Raw genomic sequence first — 21,437 nt, 5'->3', positions numbered from 1 at the left:
GACTAGCAAGATTGTATGTATTGAGTTCTGTGTCTCTCTATCCATCAGGTTTCAAAGCCGGGTCCTTTATAGACACCTTTGGAGGGGTGATTTGTGAGCTATCAGGAAGGGTAAATATTGGGCTGAAATCTAGGTGCCCAGATATATACCTAAAGGTACCTTTTAGACTTGTAAGATTGAACAGTCGATCTTTCTGCCTCGTTTGAAAGCCGGATTATCTGACACCTCCCACTAGAAGGCAAATCAGTCAATCAGAATGGACCTTCGACATCTGGGAATAACTTCGGGCTGCCAGGCTGCGCTCTACCGTCCTGGGTGCAGAAGCGAATGAAAACGATATAGATTCTCTGGTGAGGGCTTCGCTTGAATTACATCAATAAGAGGTCAGCGCATAACATTCATGTAGTTTCCTATTTAGGGAGATTCCATCAGGGTCTTGTACATGCCTCCTCATTCGTCTCATCCATGCCAGCCGCTTGATATCAGTTGCTTTTCACCATTAAAGCGCTTCTATGGTCAAAAGGTTCAAGAATCGATACATAACAATATCTATACGATTGATAAAGAAGAATTTTTACGTCTTTATCCTGGAGTTCGACAATTAGCTTTATCTACAGCTAATATACAAAGTGGATTTGCTGCTGCTAGCTTGATACCGTTAGCACCAGAAAGAGTGCTTGTTAAGCTCAAGATACGGCTTAACACACTAACACCACCATCGACATCTCATAGCGATCAGTCTTCGAATCTAGGCAAGACACCAGCTAATGCTCGTCAATTACAAAAGCATAAAAAGCAAATCCAAGCCTTTCGCAATCGCATATCAGTATCTCCTAAGACCACGGAACAGGCTGTTGATCGCTTGATCAAATGTGCTGAGATCTCAATGCAACAAAATATACTTTTACACCATGAGCTATCTCAACTTCGTGCTGCAAGTGAATATAAAAGGAAGAAGAAAGAGACAAGTCGATATTTCATTGCAGCAGATGGCAGTTTAATGGGGGAACAAGGACAACAGTTTACAGAGGAACGAGAGCAGGAACAAAGGCGGTTACTGCAACCTAGACCACGAAGAGCACCTCGTTGCAGTAATTGCAACCAACCTGGACACAACAGACTTAAATGTCCTATTAGAAATTAGAAATTATGCGCAGATAGCTTTAGTCATTGCAAGGCGTTGAGGTGTCAAGTCCGTATAGTAGAAATATGGTGGTGAGCTGGCCCACTCGGTGTCCGATTACGTTAGCCATGCTAGATGACAGACATACGGATCTCCCCAAACCACAGCATGACGATAACGTGTACATTCTTGGGTGTATCGGTAAACACAACATTGTCATAACTTTGTATACCCATAGGCATGGTCGGTAATATCAAGTCAGCCACTGTGGCAGCTCACATGACCTCCACATTTCCATCGATAAAATTTGGCCTCATGGTCGGTATCGGGGTGGCGTTCGGCCCAAAGTTAGACTTGGCGATGTCGTGGTCAGCAAGCCAGTGAGCGAGTTTAGTGGTGTAGTGCGGTGGGATTTCGGCAAAGCAGAACAAGGGAACACTTTCAAACGAATAGGAGCATTGAATAACCCCCCAGTGCACTACTAGCTGCTCTTACTAAGTTGGAGTCCAAGCACGACATCGAAGGTTCTGAGATTCCTAGGCATCTTGAGAACCTTAAGCAAAAGTGGCCAAGGCTAGTACATCAGTACTTGAGAACTGACTCCTTGAATGACATACTGTTCAAATCCAGCTATCACCACATTGAGAAGAACGCAAGCGATGATGACTGGGAAAATGAAGGGGAGGAATTGAACAGTTGCGCTTATTGCGACCACACCAAAGTTGTAAAGAGGAAACCTGCCGCTCATGATATGCGCATCCACTACGGCCTAATTGCTTCCGGTAACCAAGTAGTCAAGGATGCGTTTCGGCGGAATGAGATTAACAAGATGCTTGGTGGCAATGTTCTTTGCTTTGAGATGGAGGCGGCTGGACTTATGAATGATTTTTCATGCATTGTCATTAGAGGTATCTGTGACTATGCGGACTCGCACAAAAATAAGGATTGGCAAGAGCATACAGCGGCTGTCACAGCGGCTTTTGGGAAGGAATTCCTCTCTGTGGTGTCGCCGCACGGAGTGGAGGAGATGCCGATAATTAATGGTAATACTTTGCTTCACGTTCTGAGTTTTATCCACGGGGTTGTGGAGGTAGAGACTAAAGATCAATTGGGAATAATGGACAGGATCTGAATTTTTCTCTTATGGCTCAATTTTACTAACAATGGGATTTACTAGATGTCTACGATAGCGTCACGAAAATGGCTGGAGGTGTCAAGACACTTACTGAGAAGCACCATATACAAGAGCAACAAGCTATACTTGAATGGCTTACTCAGGTTGATTACACTTCTCAGCAAAATGACTTTATTAGCAAGCGTCAGCTCGGAACTGGGCAATGGCTACTAGATTCCAATGAATTTCAGGGATGGATAGCCCAGACGAACCAAATTTTATTCTGTCCTGGCATACCAGGGGCGGGAAAAACCATACCCACATCTACTGTGGTCGATTATCTCCACGGAAGGTTTCCAGATAACACCACTATCGGTATTGCGTATATTTACTGCAACTTCCGGCAACAGGAGGAGCAACGCCCTATGAATGTCCTTTCAAGCATTCTCAAGCAATTCGCCCAAGGACATAATATCATTTCTGAGTGTGTAAAAATTCTTCTTAAAAAACATAAGTCCAAAATGTCCCGCCCCTCTTTCAGAGAGATTTCAGATGTGTTATGTTCTATCATAGAGGACTTTTCACATGCTTTTATAATCATTGATGCGCTAGATGAATGTCCAATCGCTGGTGGAATGCTGTCCAGTCTTCTGTTGGAAATATTCAACTTGCAAGCTAAGACAAGAGCAAATCTCTTTGCTCCGTCGCGTTTCATCCCTAAAATTGAAGAAGAGTTCAAAAGGAAAGGCGCTGTTTCACTAGAGATTCGTGCTAGTGATAATGACGTCCAAATATATCTGGATGATAAGATATCACGGTTGTCATTGTTTGTCGGGAAGAACCCTGAACTAGAAGACAGAGTAAAGAAAGCAGTCATTACCGCGGCTGATGGAATGTGAGCTCATTTAGAGTCAGTTATAAGTCTCCAAAGTCTAACAACTTACTTCTAGGTTTCTTTTGGCAACGCCTCACTTGAATTCGTTGGAGGATAAAGTTAACCCTAGACAAGTTGAAAATGCGTTAAAAAAACTTCCCAAAGAAACTAATGCATACAGCCAGGCATATCAACAAGCGATGGAAAGAATCCAGAGCCAGTTACCCAGTTTCTGCGACCTTGCTTTCAAAACTCTTGCGTGGATTTCTCATACTAAAAGGCCTCTAGCCCCAAAAGAGTTGCAACATGCATTAGCTGTTGTTAACAACAGTCCAGCTCTTGATGAGACTAACATCACGAAAATTGAGCTGATAGCCTCAGTATGCGCTGGATTGGTCATTACCTAGGCACCCTACAGTAGCAAACTCTCCGGGAATCAATCCTTGTGATAATAATGGCCAACAGCTCTGATGAAAGTGATATTATCCGCTTAGTTCATTATACAACACTGGAATACTTTCAGCGGACCTGGAGCACTTGGTTTCCAAGTGCTGAGACAGATATTGCCAAGACTTGCATTAACTATCTATCATTCAACGATTTTCGTTCGGGTTTTTGCCTGACAGATCATGAATTTGAGGAGCGCGTACAACTTCATCCGCTTTATTCTTACGCCTCCAAAAACTGGGGGTATCATGCCAACGCAGTTTCAGGGATAGAGACGAAGCATGATACCTGCACAGCTTCGGTGAATATGGAACAGCTGGTCGCTTTTCTTGGGGATAAAGATAAGGTTTGTGCATCCAGTTAAGCGCTCATGGCTACCATGGGGTACAGAGGTTGCAGTGAGGAAGTTCCATGACAAATGACTGGACTGCATCTTGCGGCATATTTTGGGCTAAAAAAAGCGACAGTAACCTTATACGAAAATTGACACGACCCTGACTCAAAAGCTAGCGATGGCCGGATGCCGCTATCATGGGCTGCACAGAAGGGATATGAGATGATGGTGAGATTTCTTCTTGACAAAGACGGAGTTAACCCGGACTCAAAAGATTTTCTTGGCCAGACACCACTGTCATTAGCTGCAAGGAATGGGCATGACATGATAGTGAATTTTCTTCTTGAAAAAGATGGAGTTGATCCAGACTCAAATGATACTGATGGCCGGACACCACTGTCATGGGCTGCACAGAAGGGGCATGACATAATAGTGAAGCTTCTTCTTGACAAAGATAGAGTTGATCCAGACCCAAAAGATTCCTGCGGCTGAACTCCGCTGTTGTGGGCTGCAGAATATGGGCGCGACACGATAGTGAAGCTTCTTCTTGAAAAAGATGGGGTTAATGCAGACTCAAAAGATTTTCGAGGCTGGACACCACTGGCATTGGCTGCAGCATATGGGCATGACACGATAGTGAAGTTGTTGCAGAGATGACGAAAACGTTAGTTGGTTGATTAAACTAACCGTAAGTTTGGGGGCATTATCTCGCCTTTTGACAACACACTGCTTTTGCAAATATAAAGCTATTCCCAACAATAAATAATTGAGTGCAATAATATATACACTGCTTTTTATATTGTAGATTGATCTGCTAATTGATTCTATTTATATAGGAGCCTGACCTCTGTCGCTACGTTATACGCCTACTCCTACATTGATTTCTCCATCGCTTCAATCAAAATGGTAAAAAGCAGTGAATACTCTATTGCTCAACGCTCCCAGGTTATAACCTTGGTGTTTCTTGCCAATATGAAGCCTCCGGATGTCGCGAATTTGCTATAGATGCCCAAAAAAAGTGTTTACAACATTATAAACCGTACTAAATCAGCAGGATATGACCCCGCAGTCAAGCATCTAGTTATTGATTGCTATATCGTTGATAAATCACGCTCAGGACGTCCAAAAGTAGTAACTCTGGAGATTGAGGCTTCAATATTTGCAAGTCTAACTAAGGATCGATCTGGTCGTGAGAAATCTGCTGAGGTTCTTGCTTTTGAAGCTGGTATTTCTGAATCTTCTTGCCTGCGTCTCTTGAAATTTCTTTCTTTTAATAAATGCAAGCCTGCTTGGAAACCTGGTCTGACAGAAGATATAAAAAAGAGAAGACTCGCCTTCGCCCTGAGCCACTGGCATTGGACTCTAGAGGACTGGAAGAATATTGTATGGACCGACGAGACATCAACTTGAAACTCTCATATCAACTCACTCAACCCTCACATCTCTCATCCTACTCAATCCTCGCCTCTTACCTCTCACACCAAATCACTCAAAGTAAGTGGTTGACTGAACCTAAGATATCTTATATCTGCATCTGAAATATAACTAATCATGACAATAGATCGCTTCATATTTTACCTCTCGCTGATCTCTAATCATTTCATCGAATCATTCGAAGTAAGTTGATCACTAGACTTGAGATGTATTATATCGATCTCCGAGGCCTTACTGATTGCCATAATTGATCACTTCAGCTCAAATGGCTAGAACCAAAGTGTCAGCTCGACGAATCGTTAAGAGAGGGTCATTTAAGACTTTACCTGGCGGTCCCAGACCTGTGTCAAAAGCCTTCCTCTTCTGAGACTTGGTGACACCGGTTAACTGGTAAAATTGTATTATTGTGTACTTTTCTTGCGAGTTCTCCTGTTCTAACTCTATAATGAAAAAATCAGAACCCCTCGCTTTAATGCGTGTTTCTTCTTGATTGGTAGGCCAGTTGGACCTCGCTTGCGCTGTGCAGTTCTCCAATAATATCTAACGATACCATTCCGTCCAACAAACTGCTAGCACACCAAATCAATCTGCTGGCAGACCTTCTACCAAACGACGTCGTCGCTATAAATGGGGCAGTAGGTTCATAATTTCTTCCTATGATTGCTGCATTCAACTAATATTATTGTTACCAAATGCCTTACGCGAAATTGCTCGATACCAAAAGTCATTCGATTTGATTATACCCAAACTGCCATTTCAATGACTGGTATGAGAAATCGCACAGAGCTTTTCTTTGAGAGGTGATATGAGATGGCAGGGGTCGGCTATTTTAGCCCTGCAAGAGGCTGCTGAGGCGTTTCTTGTAAAAGAGTTCGAAAGTAAATCTACCCACCTCGAGGCTAAGGCGTCACGATACTAATTATATAGTAGTGAGTAATCTCGCGGCAATCCGCGCAAAAAGAGTTACGATCCAGGCCAAGGCCATGGAGCTGGTAGATCGACTCAGAAGAATCACGACTGGATCTGGGTACAGAATTGGGAATAGAACCTGATCGCCTTGAATCATACGCTTCGAATATCAGTATTGAAGGCTTTATGTGGTTTTAATCCTGAATTCGACATCAAAATTGCAGACAACGTCCCAGAAGGGGAGATACCTGCAGCCAATGATCGCATTCGGAAGCTCCTTGGACTGAGGCAAGGTCTGCGAGACCAGCTGAACGCGGCACGGCAATGTTAAATCAAAAACCATAATAAGCGACATGCGCCGAAAACCTTTAAACGAGGAAGCCTGGTGAAGTTATCGACGCAGAATCTAAAGCTTAAGAACAAGAATCTGCAACCTCAATTCATTGGCCCTTTTCGAAGCATGAAAGTGATAAGGTATCAAGCGTATCGACTAGCACTCTCCCAGCAATACTCACGGCTTCATGATGTGTTCCCAATCCAGTTGCTTAAAAAATATCACCCTAGAGAAAAACGAGAAATGATGCTATTGCCAGAACTAGAGGACAATCCTGAGGAATATAAGATGGAAGAAATCCGAGATAAACAAGTTAAGTGGATAGGATGGCCTTTGGAATATAACTAATGGGTACCAGAAAATAATATGAATGCACCCAGGTTAATCCAAGATTTTGAAAGATTCCAAAAACGCAAACAAACGTGAAGCGAGACGATCTACTGTAGTGGTTTTTACCCGATGGCTTCGGTTTTCCCACTATATAGATTACACCAGATCTAGTAAATGCGTACTTCATAGCTTGCGTGGACACGAGCCCTTGAAGGAGGGGATAGCTGTCGTTAACAATGTATTGTCACGAAACAGCATGAATGTCTCTTATATAGAATGCATGCTGCGGAAGCAGAAGAGATAGGTTTCAGTACATTGACATTCCATACCCCCTACCCTGTGTACTTAGCCCTTAAGTGATCCCTCTCGAACGTGTTACGTGACTATACACATCCCTCGTAACGGTGTTACAACTCAATGGTATGTCTTCTCCTGAGCGTGCACATGAACTTGCTAATGCCTCATGTGGGAGACCGTAGCCGTAGAAAACGGTAGTCACATACGCATAGAAGATATGATAGTTCATAACAGCGAATGCTGCATTTCCTCGAAGGCCGTCAAGTGAAGAAGTCAAAGAAGAATGTTTTCTAGTGTAGGGTTTCTCCGATATATTTGGATCTGGCTCTGTTCCTCTGATAAAGCTCGGCAAAAGAGCAGAACGATGTTCCCTGCCCATTTCAAGAAGGAATCGCCATGTTTCCTCCATCGCCGTAATACACGTGCCTCGCCAAAAGAGATACTGAACGTTGGTTTGAGGCTTTCAAGCGTGTATTATTATTAGTATTAATCAAGTTTATTGTCCGTACCCAGCCCTCCTGGCTATGACAGACCACTTTCAAGCGTGTAATTTGCTTCGTTTCGATCGAACAAGTCTTCAATGACTCTATCTTGGTGTTGGTGAGCATTGGATGATAACTCATAGTAAGAATAATGCATCATCGTTCAACTTGAATTAAGGACGAGTCAGTTAGCGCCGGATGGAGTGTGGAAAGATATCACTTTTGTCAGCTATCTCCACGATTCTATCGAGGTTCATTTGGAAAGTAGTCCGGAGATCAAAATATTGCCAATGTAAAATTCAAGCGGACCTGACTTGGTATCTTTTGCTTTGAGCGAATTATGAACTGGCTAGTTTAACAGGGGTGCATAAGCTCGGGTTGGAAGTCCCACCTGATGTTGGTAACCAAGAATACGCTATTGTCAAAGACAGGCCCTCAATTGCATCATTTCTTTTTTCCACTTAGCAGGGTTTCCTTCATGACTTGCAGGCATAGATGTTCATTGTTCCGTCCGATCCGAGTATCATACAGAGCCCCGTGTCTAAATGTTTGAGCAAAGACGACTTCTATCTAGCTACTCAGGTCTTTTCTCCCTCGTTCATTTTTTCTTGTCGATTCTGTTGCAAGGCAGATTGGAATGTGGAAATTTCATCAATATCGCCTTTTTAGGCAACTTCGTTACCAACTTCGTCTTTGTCTCTGCCGCTGAGGAAGAAACTGAAAACGAAGCCTCGTCATCGTCCAACCACTCTTCTACTGATTTATTATTGCCTCCTAATGGGAGTAAGAATGTTCGCATTACTCTAATTTACTTTTCGATTTCGTGCATTTGTCTCTTTGTGTCCCTTTCACTCTTTCTTTTCCAGTACTACCATAACATATCCGATGAGAAGTGTATGCGGCCGTTTTCAGCTCCAAGTCAGGGGACACTCTTTACCTTTTAAACCTTTATGCTCACTATAACTAACAAAGATGATAGGTCCTGTATTGGATGCTGTTGAGTTTGAATGGGTGACTTACAATGATGTCTTCCATCCTGATGAGTACAGTGGCTACCCCTCCGTCGACTCAGAAAAGGCATGGGCAAGATTATGGGACTGGGAGTTCTGCGACTTTCTTGGAAATTAATCTTGGCAGAATAGTCTTCTAATATGATGAAGCTGGCGCCTTCAACGTACCCCAAGAATCTCTCAGCTGCTTGAACAAGTCCTCGATGACGGGATATTTCAGGTTAGTTGGCTCAGGACCAGACGCGAGGCGTCGGTGGTATCCTAGAAGGTGCACATCAGCTACATTGCCTGGTAAGTCTAAGTTTGGCAGTAAGAAGAAGGGAATTAACTTGAATTGCCTGATAGAGCGTACTCTGGGATAGTCGGTAAACACATACCAAAAATACCATATCAGTATACGGATAATACAGCGGCAATACGCACCCTTATCAAGCGATAACGGCAGTCTTTTTTGTACAAAAAGCTCCACGCCTTGTCAGCAACTCCGCTTCGATACTTAATCTTGGCAATTCCATGCCGTGCAATCTATATATCTCTACAATTGATCCAGGTTCATCGCAACTGATCTGACTTGCCAACAGAGAACCAGAATGAGCCCCTCCGCAGTCGACATCAAGGTCCAAGGCGCCACCAACACCACGGCCGGCGATAACAACGCCCTCGTAGCATGGCGCAAGTCCGGCGCCGTGCCCACGGGCACCGCTGCATTCTCAATCATCGACATGTTCAAGAGTCCCACCTGTTTCACACGACCAAAGGCCAAGGGATTAGATCCTCATCTTTCCTTGGAGGCGAAATCGCGCAAACCCTCGTCGTTGAAAGGTGCGGCCAGGTTTCTGTCTAGGCCGGTATGATTTCGCTAGGTGGATTGCTGTCGAGTGAGACTTTTCCGTTTGAGGGATGAGTCAAGGTACCCAAGGCACCGAAGTTTTCGGGGGAAGGGACTCATGCTTCTGGTACGACTATAACGGTGGGGGAGCATGATATCAAGGAGGAGAAGAGCTTGTTCGGTATGTCATTTTCGACATCGCGAGAAAAGGGGACGGTTGGCTGATATATGCAGATTTGGAGTTGCGCTCAATTATGCTCAGTCAATAGGCTTTGCGCAGATGGTTCACTTTATTGCTGAACATACAGAGGTATGGTCTTTTTCTCGTTTTGGAAAGCTTTCCCGGAATACATTTAATTGGCAAGCTAGATTATCCATGACCCCCCTTACTCAGACTGGCACTGCTACCTGACCGTCGGAAATGAATTGGCATGGGGCGCGACACTGAGAATCTTCTGCGAACGAGGCGACTACATCCTCACCGAAGAATATGCATTTGCTAGCGCATTGGAAACTGCCGCTCCTTTGGGAATCCGCATTGCCGCAGTCAAAATGGACGAACAAGGTCTACTGCCCGAAGACATGTATGAACTCCTTTCAAACTGGGATGAAAAGGCTCGTAGTGCCGCAAAGCCTCATCTTTTGTACACCGTTCCTTCTGGTCAGAGCCCAACAGGAGCCACCGAGAGTGCTCAACGACGACGAGTACAAAGTCTGCCAGAAGCATGATATCTTTATTGTCACTTTGAGTCCTCAAACCAAAATCCCAGTGGATTCTCACAACTTGCCCTCTTCAAGCTTCTCGACGAAGAATGGGGTCATGCAGGTTACTTGGATTGGTTGATGCATATGCGCCTTTAGTATACCCGTCGTCGGGACTCTTTACTCGAAGCTTGCGGAAAATATCTTCCTCGAGAAGTCACTAGTTGTGTTCCACCATCTGCCGGCATGTTAGTAAGTCTCTCCATTCTTTTTTAGCGCACTTGAATTTTCAATCTGACTCAAAAAACAATGGATCGAAGTCCCCTGGAAGAAACACCCCGGCTACGCTCAGGGAAAATCACATGCAGAAATCGAAGAAGCTATCTTCTTGGCTTCGGTTGACCGTGGCGCTCTGTTGTTGCGAGGAAGCTGGTTCCGATATGACAAGCACATGGCAGAAGACAAGATATTTTCCGTGCTACTTTGGCAGCGGCTCCAGTAGATAAAATGCAGGAAGCCATTAAGAGATTTGGTGATGCGCTGAGGGCTGAGTTTGGGTTGAAGGATGCGGAGTAAGTTGATAGATCGTATGTAGTTTATTATCTATGAATGGTCTGATATAAAAGTCTATAACATCATAGGTCAATATATAAGTTAGGTACTTTTTACATAGCAGGGATGAAGTAGGATTGATATGACTACTACTACTAGGTACCCTAAGATAAAGACCAGACAGTCTTAAGCAACCACATCATGCTTCGTGCTGATAGCCACACCATCTTCAGTGAATGCAAGAGTCTTACTCAACTTGGCCGTCCACTGACGGACAACATGTCCTTTGAGAATAAGTCCAATCATGATGAGATCGACAAACACAATGAAAAAAGCTCCCATCCCCCACATCCAGCCAATACCAACAGCCGCCTGCCAGTTAGTAGTAATGAAGACCGATATCAAACCAAAGGTGACGCGGTATGCATTCAGCGAGACAGAGGCCTCGACAGGATTGTGCAAGAAGCATTCGATAATATAATTATAGCAGACAGGCAGAGCGAGAAGAGCGCCGAACCAGATCAGGAACGATCCCAGAGCAAGAACCATGAAATGAAGATGGTATTGCAGACCAGCTCCCCACAGACCCAGACCAATGGGCAGCAGGATAGATGGCAATATAGTGTTGGCCAGACGATATTCCGTATGCCAGGTACCACCGCGTCGACGAGCAACCCAGAGAGGAGTTTGGTCGTTGAAGAAGAAGCCATACACCTGTGCGCAAATGATGCCCACCCACGCCGTCATGGTGAAGAATGCCATTTGCAGTGATGAAAAGCCATAACCACCGGCGATGACGGGGGGCTCCATAAATGTGGCTAGAGTGGAGGCTTGCATGATGGGGAGACCGAGGGCTATGAAAATGTACGTTCCCATCAGAAGAGTAATGGGCGCAAAGGTGATCTGAAAGGGGATGATTGCCCGTCGTACCTAATTATAGATTAGCGCTCAATTCTTTGTAAGCTGAGCACGATGATGACTTACAAATTCCTTGCCTTTTCCGGCAGGCTGCGTTCGTGTGCCTGGTAAGTAAGTGGCTATTCTGTTGGCCAGCCAGTTCTTAGGTAGAGGAGGGCGTGGAACAGCGGCATCACGGTTGTAGGTGGTTTCTTCGACAAAGACAAAGACCAGAATCATCGCAGCTCCAACCGGACCCAGAGTCCACCAGAAAACGAGGTCCCAAGGATTATTATTGGCAATGAAGCCTCCTAGCGTTCCTCCACCCACGACGGCGAAGATGATTATAATCTCGAAAACAGCAAAGGCCTTTCCACGCTGGTGCAGGAAGAACATGTCGATAATGTATCCACTGCCCAGAATAGCTGGGATACCACCGAAAAGACCAGTGAAGAGTCTGGAGATTGTGAAGGGAATATAATCGTTGACACCAGTCATTTCACCACCCCAGATCTGGCCGACGAAGATGCAAACAAGACTCCAGAAGATGACGGCACTCCGTCCGATCACCCCAACCAACGGAATAAACAAGAAAGGGCCGGCAACCCAGCCTGCGAGACCAGCTGACACGGAGTAGAGCAGGTCGTTTGGTTTCTTGTGATAAGCGGGCACCTGCGACATAAAAGTGAGCATGTTGGAATTGGGCGACATCTGAGCTGCAAAAGCAGCCAGACAGACGCAGGCAAAGATGGTGATCTTCTTGCTCGTCGGCCAGTTCTGTGCGCGGCTATGTTAGATCAATTGATTAATGAGATTCTGGACAAGAGGGCAGTACCAATGGGTCTTCTGGGTCGTCTGAGGGTTGTGGAATCAGAACAACATCGCGGCCCTGCTTGTCCCTTACCACCTTTGGGGAATCCGCATTGGCAGTCGTTGTGACCGCCACCGTGGTCTTCATTTCCTCAGAAGCAGTTTCAGACATGCTGATGATGTCTTTGCATGAGGAAATGTCAGTATGAGCGGAATATGCAAAAGATAAAATAAGGACAAGAAATAGGACCTTGAGAATACTAAGCTCGCGTCGACCGACATTGACTCTAGGCCAGCCAGCGTGTTTGTCACTCGTTCTTCTGGACGCTAATTCTCAACCCCTGCTAGACAGGCCGGCCATGCATGAAGCGATGCAGAAAGGAGGATTCCGGCTAGCAGCAACAGCTACTAGTACTGCGCCAGTGGTTACATCGTGTATTGATGACAGCTAAATTGTTCCAGACATTCTCGGTGAAGCTCAACCAGGGTAAGCACTTAGATAATGACTGTGGCGTTTTCGAGATGTGTTGTTAATTTGATACGAACAGGGGTCTGTATCAATACGACAACAGTACCGTATGATACAAGATCAACTTTGTCTGATGGGAATATCAGAATAGACACTCTCGAATGCAATTGATTGAGTAATCGAGATGAGGTTCGAGCAATTTAATACATATCAAATCATCTCTCTGTATGTGCAAGATCTAATTGATAGTCGCACAGGAAATACATAAGAGATAAAGAATATTATCTAGACGTCTTAAAAGGAATCAAAGACTCTCTTCATCTATCGGCTCTTGTTCTGATATACTACATCGGACACCAACATTTCATCACTGGATCGATCTGCACCCCCATCACGAGCGGAGTGAAAGACCTGCACATCCGTCGTCTTAACAATTCCGTGCCCTTTATTCGCCCACAGCCTACTCTGACTACCGCCGTCTGACCCGAGATCGTCGTCAGGTAGCTCCTGCATCTGACCGCGTTGTGATGGGAGCCAGGAATGATGCGACCTCTGCCCGGAGCGAGACATGGTGTTGAGCGGAACGGAGCGTGATCGCGGATCTGATTTGGAGTATGTTGCTGTGACAGAGTTATGACCAAGTAAAGGACGAATAGAGGGTGCTGCAGCTGCAATAACACCGAATGTTGCTTCGAGTCTGGTTGGGTCGTCTTAGTACTTTCTGTTCAGGGGATTCTGAGGTGATACTCACACTGCCCACTTGAAGAGAGGCACTAGGTCCCCTATAATCAAACAGATAGGTTAGGTAAGTTCGTGTAGCATACTTCGGGGTTTGGCCAAACACACATGTCGGGTCCTGGGTTGAAGTCAGGCTAGGAACCAGGACGGTACGCGCAATGGCAAAACCTCCACTCCTGTACGTACGTCAGCTACCTGGTTATTCACTGTAAGAGTCAGTGTAATGACAATTAGGCCGACGTACGCAAAACCCAACGCCATGATGGCACAGACGCCAATTTTAACCCTCCATATTATTTTGATATTCCAGAGGAAGACTGTTGGTAGAATCGAAAGGTTGAAATCGGTGGCGGCAGCAATGGCTATCATTAGCGTTAATCTTCAAAGACAACAGTGAGGAAGCAGATTGAGCACACTCACTTCCTTGGGCTATTCCAAGCGCATTGATGGCAGTGTCCGACCAGCAATGCCCGTCGATCGATTTGTTCCAATTAAATTCGACCGGCGTACATTGCGGAAAGATTACGGCAGCGTCGACCAAGCTTGTAACAGTGTTGAATACGATAAAAGCCCAGAAGAATGTGTTCCATCGTCTGTCAGTGGGACTGTTGCGAGAGGAACGATAATGTCAGCGAGATGCGAGTACCCAATGCTCTAACGAAGACATACAAGAGTCGTTTCAGGAACAAACTAATCGAGATCTTCACAAAAACAGTCGAGATGATCAACATAGACTCAGCAATCCGCATGAGCATGATGCTATATGTTGCGGCGCTAAGGTCTTTCTCCAGGAACTGGATATGCCTCCCTATTCCGTTGGATGTGCCCCCAATGACCAAACCCATCACTACGCATGTGGTAACCTGTAGTTGAAAAGAAATATTAACTTTTCTTTATTTATTTTTTTGCTTACTTTTGTTGAGCACAGGCTGTGTTCGTGCGAAGAAATCCTGTAAGCATCATTCAACTCACCATGGCTAGCACATTGAAGAAGTCATCCCAGCCCAGCAACTTGATCTTTTGCATGCGTACATAGATCCGTAGCGCGGTTATGATGAAAGCAACGATCGTGGTCAGGATGGTGGGTATGAGGAGCTCAGAGGCTCTATTCGTATCGGTTGTTGTCACCTGTGAGCTCATGGTGACGGGACGACACGCTGTGGGCAGTTATGATGTACTCGTGGAAAGAGAAGGAAGTAGTATATTATACGACTGACTTGCTATTTCAAACAGCCTGACTGTAGGGCTCCTATAATTTAATGGAACTCCTTGTCCGCATTTACCAGGTCCAACAAGACTTGGGAAGAACCCGGCTAGTGCATCCCAGCGCCTACAAATCAGATCCAGAGGACTGGTTATGGTATCTTCATTGATCTACAATTACAGGTTTCTAGAGCTGGCCAATTTTCCATGGTCTACCAATGCAGCCTTGTCACACAGGTCCTCAATATCCTGCTTGCTGTGAACGGAGTCCTTCTCGAACATTGACTATTCAATCGAACTTTCTGCAAAGGAAAGTATCTCGGAAAATGCTAGAAGGATTCTTTTCAACAAATATTCTGCATAGATTAATACGAGATGTGTTGCGAAAACCGCGTCGTACAAGATCCCTGTCTCTTTCTCGACAAGCCACTTTCTTCGGTAATCGCCACGATTGTATACTCGTAGCATATCAAACCCCGCAGGATTCGAGCCCATACACCCTACTTATCATTGATTTGTCCAATTCCATACATACGTGATACTAGTGTGCATCCCTCATGCGGCGCAGGACCCTGGGTCCACGATATAGTGCATACTAGCTACCTCTGGCAAAGCTACTGTAGGACTTGATTGCGCGGAACACAGACTTCGACTCCCGTCGTATATCATCAAAATTCCTAGCGATCCTGGTCGTAATTTAAATTATCTACGTATTATATTAGGAAAATTATTCCGCTCTGCACTAGCAGCAAATTGAGGTTGTATCTTGCCCACGATAAAATCGCCATTGTAGAAGGCTGGAAACTAGGGAGGTCGCCTCTTCGTATCAGAATAAGGAGGCAAAAAAAAAGAAAAGAAAATAAAGGGGAAAGGAGACGGTACTAAACGCCGACTTTTCAACATGGACAGTGGTAACGCCTCTCAGAAGCAATTCACGGTCGCAATCGTGGGAGGCGGCATCGGAGGCCTCACTCTAGCCATTGGCCTACTACGACGCAATGTCTCGGTCAAAATATATGAAGCAGCTTCGGCTTTTGGCGAGATAGGGTTAGGTCTATCAATTGGCCCAGCTGCCCATCGCGCCATGCCGCTCATTGATCCCCAGATCCGCGACATATACGACTCGCTCATCACCACGCATGCAGACAGTCCAGGCTATGAGAAGTTCCGTCAGACTTGGTTTGAGGTAATCTGGGCTACTGGCGAGAAATCAGGCCAGCGTCTTATGACTTTGAATGCATTACCCTCCGGTCAGACCACAGTGCGACGCTCCGACTTCCTAAATGCGCTGGTTAATCTCATTCCTACCGGCGTGGCTCAATTCGGAAAGCGTCTGGTCAAGCTGGAAGAGAATACGGCTCGCGTCACTCTAAGCTTTGAAGACGGCACAACCGTTGTGGCCGACGTTGTCGTCGGTTGCGATGGCATTCGCTCCAAAGTCAAAGAGTCTCTATTTCCCGATGATCTCGAACGAGTGCAACCACGGTACAGCGGCATGTACGGCTACCGTGCCGTGTTTGACATGGAAACCCTGGTGGAAGCTGTGGGCGATGAGCGTGCGAGAGTTTCAACTTGGTATATCGGAAAGGGTGCGTACGCAATTACCTATCCCATCATGCGCGCTAAGAAGGTCAATGTCGGTCTCTATACGCTGAATGATACCTGGAACAGCGATGAATGGGTCCGCAAGGCCAGCAAGGAGGATATGCAGAGAGACTTTGAGCATATGGGGGAGTATGTTAACTCGATCATGAAGGTATTTCAATATCCCAACTATTCTGAACGTCCACAGTACCGATCTGATATGATCACTGTTTAGTACATGTCTGACGCCTCCCAATGGGCCATTTTCGAGCATCCTCACATATCTACCTTTGCGAAATCGAAAGTCGCAATCCTCGGCGATGCCGCACACGCCTCTACGCCGCATCAGGGAGCTGGTGCGGGCCAAGCCATCGAGGACGCGCATGTCCTAGCCGAATTACTAGCGGACACGCGCGTAACGTCCCCGGAGCATGTCGCTATCGCTTTCAAGGCATATGATGCCGTGAGGCGGGAACGTAGCCAAAAGGTGGTGACCAGTAGTAAAGAGAATGCAGATTTGTTGTGCCTTTGTTATGAAGGTATTGGCGACGACGGCCAGAAGTTGCGGGACACATGGCAGGAGAGATTTCGCTGGCTTTGGGATATTGATATCGAGGAACAGGCCGAGAAGGCCAGGAGCATTATGCTTGATCTGATGCACCATCAACACCTCTTGCCCGATTCTTAGACATTTCTGCTGCTTATCCGTAGTTTAGAGCACCGTTCTGCGATAGAGGCCTCTTGATGAATGTAGAAGGGCGAATTATAATGGATATTGTAATTGATGTGGATTAATCTCTTGTAGAAGTTAAACTCTGATCTGTGTAAGGGTCAAGCATAACCTTTCCAAGGTTAAGGTGAGCCTAGAAATGGGAGCGACGATGGGGGCCTAGGGCTTGTACCCCGAGAAACCCACTGAGTCCACGGGCCCTGGTCCCCGGACTGGGCTGGACATGAAGTGGTTTATACAGGCATGAACTACGTATGTGCTTCTTAGGGTTAGAAAGGGTTGGTCTTAGAAAGCCTAACACCAACAAGCCGAAGGACACGGCGCCTTAAAAAGGGGCTTATCTCCTCAATAGATTCCGATATAGCGTCAATGTCCCGTCGTAATCTATGAACACTTTTTCTCAAAAGCTAGGGTGTCCTTGGGGGGTGAGCGAGATCCGGTGGTTGGTGAACTTGTGGGAATGTTCTGCTCCTCTCCGTCATAAACCTTCAATACCTATGGGACCTTCACACAGATTCATTTTTGACTGAAGTGGTTTAAGCACAAGCTCGGGTCGTAGGGAAAGATCCCTGTATTCCGGAATCCTGCCTTGATTGTACGCCGTGTAAAATCCTGTTGCCGTACTCTATGAAGCCCATGCAAGAAGTCGATTTTAATGTAAGATCGGCCTCCAAGCCGGGTTTGACGCGGGGCTTGAGATATCGTCACTCTGCCACTATGGCCGGAAATGGCGCTTATTGGTACTCAATATGCCACCAAGAAAAGTCAAATGAATAATTTTGATCTGCAACTGGGCATTATACTTTGAAAACATGTTCACAATGTCGTACTCATTGTTCCTCCAAGAGAACGTGTACTCAGGCTAGAATTCATACTTCTGAGCCTCCGATCGGCATGACACATGAGGTCAATCATTAGACGTTTTTCTTGGGTAGTGCCTAATTTGACGAGGCATTCGTATAACCTCTTCGAATTGGTGCAGGTAACAAGGGGCAATGGGTCGGCGAGGTGTAGAAACTGCGTTATTGTTGATTTGATTGACGCAGCCGAATCGAAGCCGTGAACCATAGCATAAAGTTCCGTGTGTACAGGAATCCACTAAGTATTGGGTATCAGTACCGGAATATTAGTTATTCCGTTTCACCTACCCAACACACTGGGGATATCCCCTTTACTTGCATGTAATTATCCTTCTCCTTCCTATTTTTGAGAACCAGTCATAATATTCGAATAATATCAATATTATCGGGCTCATGGGCTCCTTGGAATAGCCTTACTGCGTAATCCTATGCTTCGTGTTATCAGGACGTAGTTAAACCAACAAGTTCAGAAGCAAGTACACTTCTTGTAACGCGCTTGCACTTGATTGAGGACCAATGTACGAGATAAGCGTTATTCGCAGCATCTGCTAGAACAATAACAAAGCCAATTTGTGATGAGAAATCCTTATTGTTCGCGAATGACGCCTCCGTGAGTCACCTCCGGCTAACCTGCTTGATTTAGCGGTTTATAACCGACCCTATTTCTAACGTCTTAATGATATTTGTATTGGAATCTTTTGGTACTAGTCCGAACGGGGTTAGGCTCTGATAGGAGCGTACAATCTGGCTGAGGAATAAAATTGACTCTGATTTGCACACTTTCTAAAAACACAGCTAGCTACGCATCTTGATCCTCTTAATATACACAATATAGTGGTAAAATAGCAATCCTGAATCCAAAAGTAGGGCTGTCGATGTTGTGCCAAACCTGGGATCGGCAATTGTGTTTTTCCGGGAATTCACCGATTAGTAAGGTCGTCTAGAATGGGATCAGCGTATCAGATATCTGACAATTTGTAAAGATCATGTGAACTTCGGGCCGATATTTATCCGTACGGTCACCCCTTAGATAGCTTCCTCTAGGATAGAGATAGGTAGACAGAGAGAATAAGAACGTGGAGAACGCTCTATCGAGAACCAATCATTCCCCAATAGGGAAGCGTACAACTGATATTTCTACTACTCCTCATAATCCTTGGCAACCAGATCTTCCTCTGAGTTCTTTACAATATTTATTGAGGAAGTCAGAATCAACCTCAGGTAAATTATGTATAGAAGCGGTAATTTAAAATACTAGTAAATTGTGTTTGGACTAGCTTCAGGCAACAGCCAAGGCTGTGGGGCAAAAAAGTCGAAGAGAGTGTAAAGAAGGTGAAGGAGGTTTCGAATCTGTCTGTACATAAATATTGAGAAGCTGTCAATGGCTTCCCGTTTCCCTCCTCAACAATAAAATATCCTTCTCTCGAAAGAATCACTAGAACCCCAGTCCCTGTGCCCAAGTCAAACCTTTTTGTTCCACTCTGCTCTGGTCTGACCTTTTGATTGAGATGGCGCACAAATCCCTCAAATCCACCTGCCATTGTGGTGCCATCACCGTGATCGTGCCTCATCAACCAGAGGAAATCAATGAATGTCAATGTACAATCTGCCGGCGCTACGCAGCCGCTTGGGCGTACTACAAAGTCAATGAAATCAAATTTAACATGAAAGAAGGGGCCAAACTCTCTCAGTACGTTTGGGGAGATAAAGAGAAGTCATTCAATTTCTGTGAGAACTGCGGATGCATGTAAGTTTCAATCAGCTCATCATTTGTGGACCTCAATAGGTTGGCTGAAATTCTTTGCTTGGACATAGATGCTATTGGTGGCCATTTGAAAAAAAGAAGGCAGACGGTAGTGCAGCTGACTTCGGCGTTAATACGAGGAATATGGATCCCATGGAAATCTTGCACGTCAACCGCAAGATTGAAAACGCCTGGGTGTTCCAGCCAATCAACAACAAAACCATGGCGCATGAACAGGATCAGGCCAAGTACTGAACTATTGGTGTAGAAGTTATTGAAAATTTAATGGAAAGGATGTGTCTTCAAGTCGGAAATAGTGACTTTTGCTCTCTAGCCTTGTCCAGAGCTGCATTTCGCTTTGCATAAGCCAGTGTCCTTGTTGTATAGACACACAAATTCGGTTAGAAGTCTAAACCATTAATGTGAACGCACAATCAGCTATATAATGAACCGATACAAAAAGGAAGCTGTAGAGCAGTACATAAAATGCCCGTCGGGCGACAGTTCAATTATGAAGAAGTTTGGATCTGCACGGTTAAAGATCTGTTGCAAATCAAGTCCATTTCTGAGTGCCACCTGATATGCCTTTCGGTAATCATTCTTGAGGCCATAATCATCCACTTTGGATGCATGCCACTCACTGTCGTTCTTAAGCGCCACATCTCGGGAGGTAGAGAGGGCTGACGGTAGGCCGTATACTACAGTGCGTTAGTAGAAGTTATAGGGTCTAGGGAAAGGACTTAGGAGTCTGTTGGTACACACTCCAGTAGACACACCCAAGTACATGCAAGAAATAGCAACGTGAATACAGTAGCGTATTGGCAACGATGTTGTGGAGTTCATGCTGGTGCTTCCGATACAGTCCATGTGTAGTATGAGCATTCAGAGATTGGCTCAGACGAGGAAATCAAGACCGAGGTAGAGGGAGATGAAAAGCGAAACGAGACTTGCTGGGATCCACGACCGGAGCGTATAATGGAAGTTTAATAGAGGATTAAGTGAAACCGAGTAGTGAAATTAAAAAGTTCGCGCTCGCACTTTGTTCTGTTTCAGTACTGTTACAGATATGTAAATCTTGTGCCTGTAGGCGAAAACTGACTCTTGATTGTGCGTGTCCCTATGAACCTAGGTTCCTAGGACGAAGATATTTATCTACCGGCGTGCTAACTACACAAGATAGACGGTGCTGACTATCTAAGGTCTTATGGGATGCTGTAATTCCCTCTCTACCAGGGTGCTAGGGCTTCAGACCATCAGGACTTGTTGGATTAGCTAAGCTGATCCAGCCAATCAGACAGATGATATTTGTCCGCCAATAAGAGCGAGCCACACACTGATCCACCGAATAGGGGGTAAACAGATATCTTCCACCTTTACTGTACTTAGAGACAAGAACAAGGACAACAACGATCAAGGATTCCATACTTCTTGCATACATAATTTGATACGTTGAGATATACCACTTGAGATTGTTACGTACAGTCCAACAGGACTACTCGGATTCCATCATACAAATTGCGAACGGATACTCAAGTCTGGCAATATAGAAGAAGCTACTTCTTTTTTTGATCCCCTTGATGAAGAAAAACATCACTCATCCCTCCTTTATATAAAGAAATACCCGTGCCGCC

The 21,437-nt window shown here is 45.3% G+C and overlaps 7 protein-coding genes across 7 annotated transcripts, besides 2 other annotated features; 5 read left to right on the top strand and 2 right to left on the bottom strand.

Moving 5' to 3' along the window:
• Positions 1-427: 427 nt before the first annotated feature.
• Positions 428-1,075: a mobile genetic element.
• Positions 1,076-1,209: 134 nt separating this feature from the next.
• Positions 1,210-4,384, top strand: TSTA_022520 (Pfs, NACHT and Ankyrin domain protein; the record flags this gene model as incomplete). The annotated part of the gene is made up of 7 exons (XM_002484387.1): positions 1,210-1,324; positions 1,362-1,491; positions 1,598-2,166; positions 2,301-3,132; positions 3,188-3,441; positions 3,606-3,917; positions 4,065-4,384. The coding sequence occupies 7 exons, from the start codon at positions 1,210-1,212 to the stop codon at positions 4,382-4,384; spliced, it is 2,532 nt and encodes an 843-aa protein (XP_002484432.1).
• A 417-nt stretch (positions 4,385-4,801) lies between these two features.
• Positions 4,802-5,296: a mobile genetic element.
• TSTA_022510 (uncharacterized protein) lies at positions 5,170-5,693 on the top strand (the record flags this gene model as incomplete). Its single annotated transcript, XM_002484386.1, has 2 exons — positions 5,170-5,386; positions 5,587-5,693. The coding sequence occupies 2 exons, from the start codon at positions 5,170-5,172 to the stop codon at positions 5,691-5,693; spliced, it is 324 nt and encodes a 107-aa protein (XP_002484431.1).
• Positions 5,694-9,278: 3,585 nt separating this feature from the next.
• TSTA_022500 (L-kynurenine/alpha-aminoadipate aminotransferase, putative) lies at positions 9,279-10,246 on the top strand (the record flags this gene model as incomplete). Its single annotated transcript, XM_002484385.1, has 4 exons — positions 9,279-9,536; positions 9,599-9,698; positions 9,760-9,827; positions 9,887-10,246. The coding sequence occupies 4 exons, from the start codon at positions 9,279-9,281 to the stop codon at positions 10,244-10,246; spliced, it is 786 nt and encodes a 261-aa protein (XP_002484430.1).
• Positions 10,247-10,957: 711 nt separating this feature from the next.
• TSTA_022490 (polyamine transporter, putative) lies at positions 10,958-12,669 on the bottom strand (the record flags this gene model as incomplete). Its single annotated transcript, XM_002484384.1, has 3 exons — positions 12,504-12,669; positions 11,756-12,445; positions 10,958-11,701 (listed from the first exon to the last, which is right to left on the bottom strand). The coding sequence occupies exons 1-3, from the start codon at positions 12,648-12,650 to the stop codon at positions 10,958-10,960; spliced, it is 1,581 nt and encodes a 526-aa protein (XP_002484429.1). The 5' UTR covers positions 12,651-12,669.
• Positions 12,670-13,268: 599 nt separating this feature from the next.
• TSTA_022480 (uncharacterized protein) lies at positions 13,269-14,850 on the bottom strand (the record flags this gene model as incomplete). The annotated part of the gene is made up of 5 exons (XM_002484383.1): positions 14,658-14,850; positions 14,355-14,548; positions 14,106-14,290; positions 13,834-14,047; positions 13,269-13,644 (listed from the first exon to the last, which is right to left on the bottom strand). The coding sequence occupies exons 1-5, from the start codon at positions 14,823-14,825 to the stop codon at positions 13,269-13,271; spliced, it is 1,137 nt and encodes a 378-aa protein (XP_002484428.1). The 5' UTR covers positions 14,826-14,850.
• Positions 14,851-15,789: 939 nt separating this feature from the next.
• TSTA_022470 (salicylate hydroxylase, putative) lies at positions 15,790-17,160 on the top strand (the record flags this gene model as incomplete). Its single annotated transcript, XM_002484382.1, has 2 exons — positions 15,790-16,644; positions 16,708-17,160. The coding sequence occupies 2 exons, from the start codon at positions 15,790-15,792 to the stop codon at positions 17,158-17,160; spliced, it is 1,308 nt and encodes a 435-aa protein (XP_002484427.1).
• A 2,248-nt stretch (positions 17,161-19,408) lies between these two features.
• On the top strand, positions 19,409-20,245 carry TSTA_022460 (uncharacterized protein). Its single transcript, XM_002484381.1, has 2 exons — positions 19,409-19,809; positions 19,878-20,245. The coding sequence occupies exons 1-2, from the start codon at positions 19,571-19,573 to the stop codon at positions 20,059-20,061; spliced, it is 423 nt and encodes a 140-aa protein (XP_002484426.1). The 5' UTR covers positions 19,409-19,570; the 3' UTR covers positions 20,062-20,245.
• Positions 20,246-21,437: the final 1,192 nt, after the last annotated feature.

The sequence above is a fragment of the Talaromyces stipitatus genome, genomic scaffold, assembly GCF_000003125.1.
Source record: "Talaromyces stipitatus ATCC 10500 scf_1105507295549 genomic scaffold, whole genome shotgun sequence".
In the NCBI taxonomy this organism is placed as follows: Eukaryota; Fungi; Ascomycota; class Eurotiomycetes; order Eurotiales; family Trichocomaceae; genus Talaromyces; species Talaromyces stipitatus.
Note: the sequence above shows the minus strand (reverse complement) of the source record. Positions and strands in the feature narration are given on the sequence as shown.

Bases quoted from the DNA above. Each gene is read 5' to 3' on its own strand.
- TSTA_022460 (XM_002484381.1), top strand. From the start codon at position 19,571: ATGGCGCACAAATCCCTCAAATCCACCTGCCATTGTGGTGCCATCACC. The intron at 19,810-19,877 runs GTAAGTTTCAAT...GCTTGGACATAG, and splicing joins TGTGAGAACTGCGGATGCAT to ATGCTATTGGTGGCCATTTG.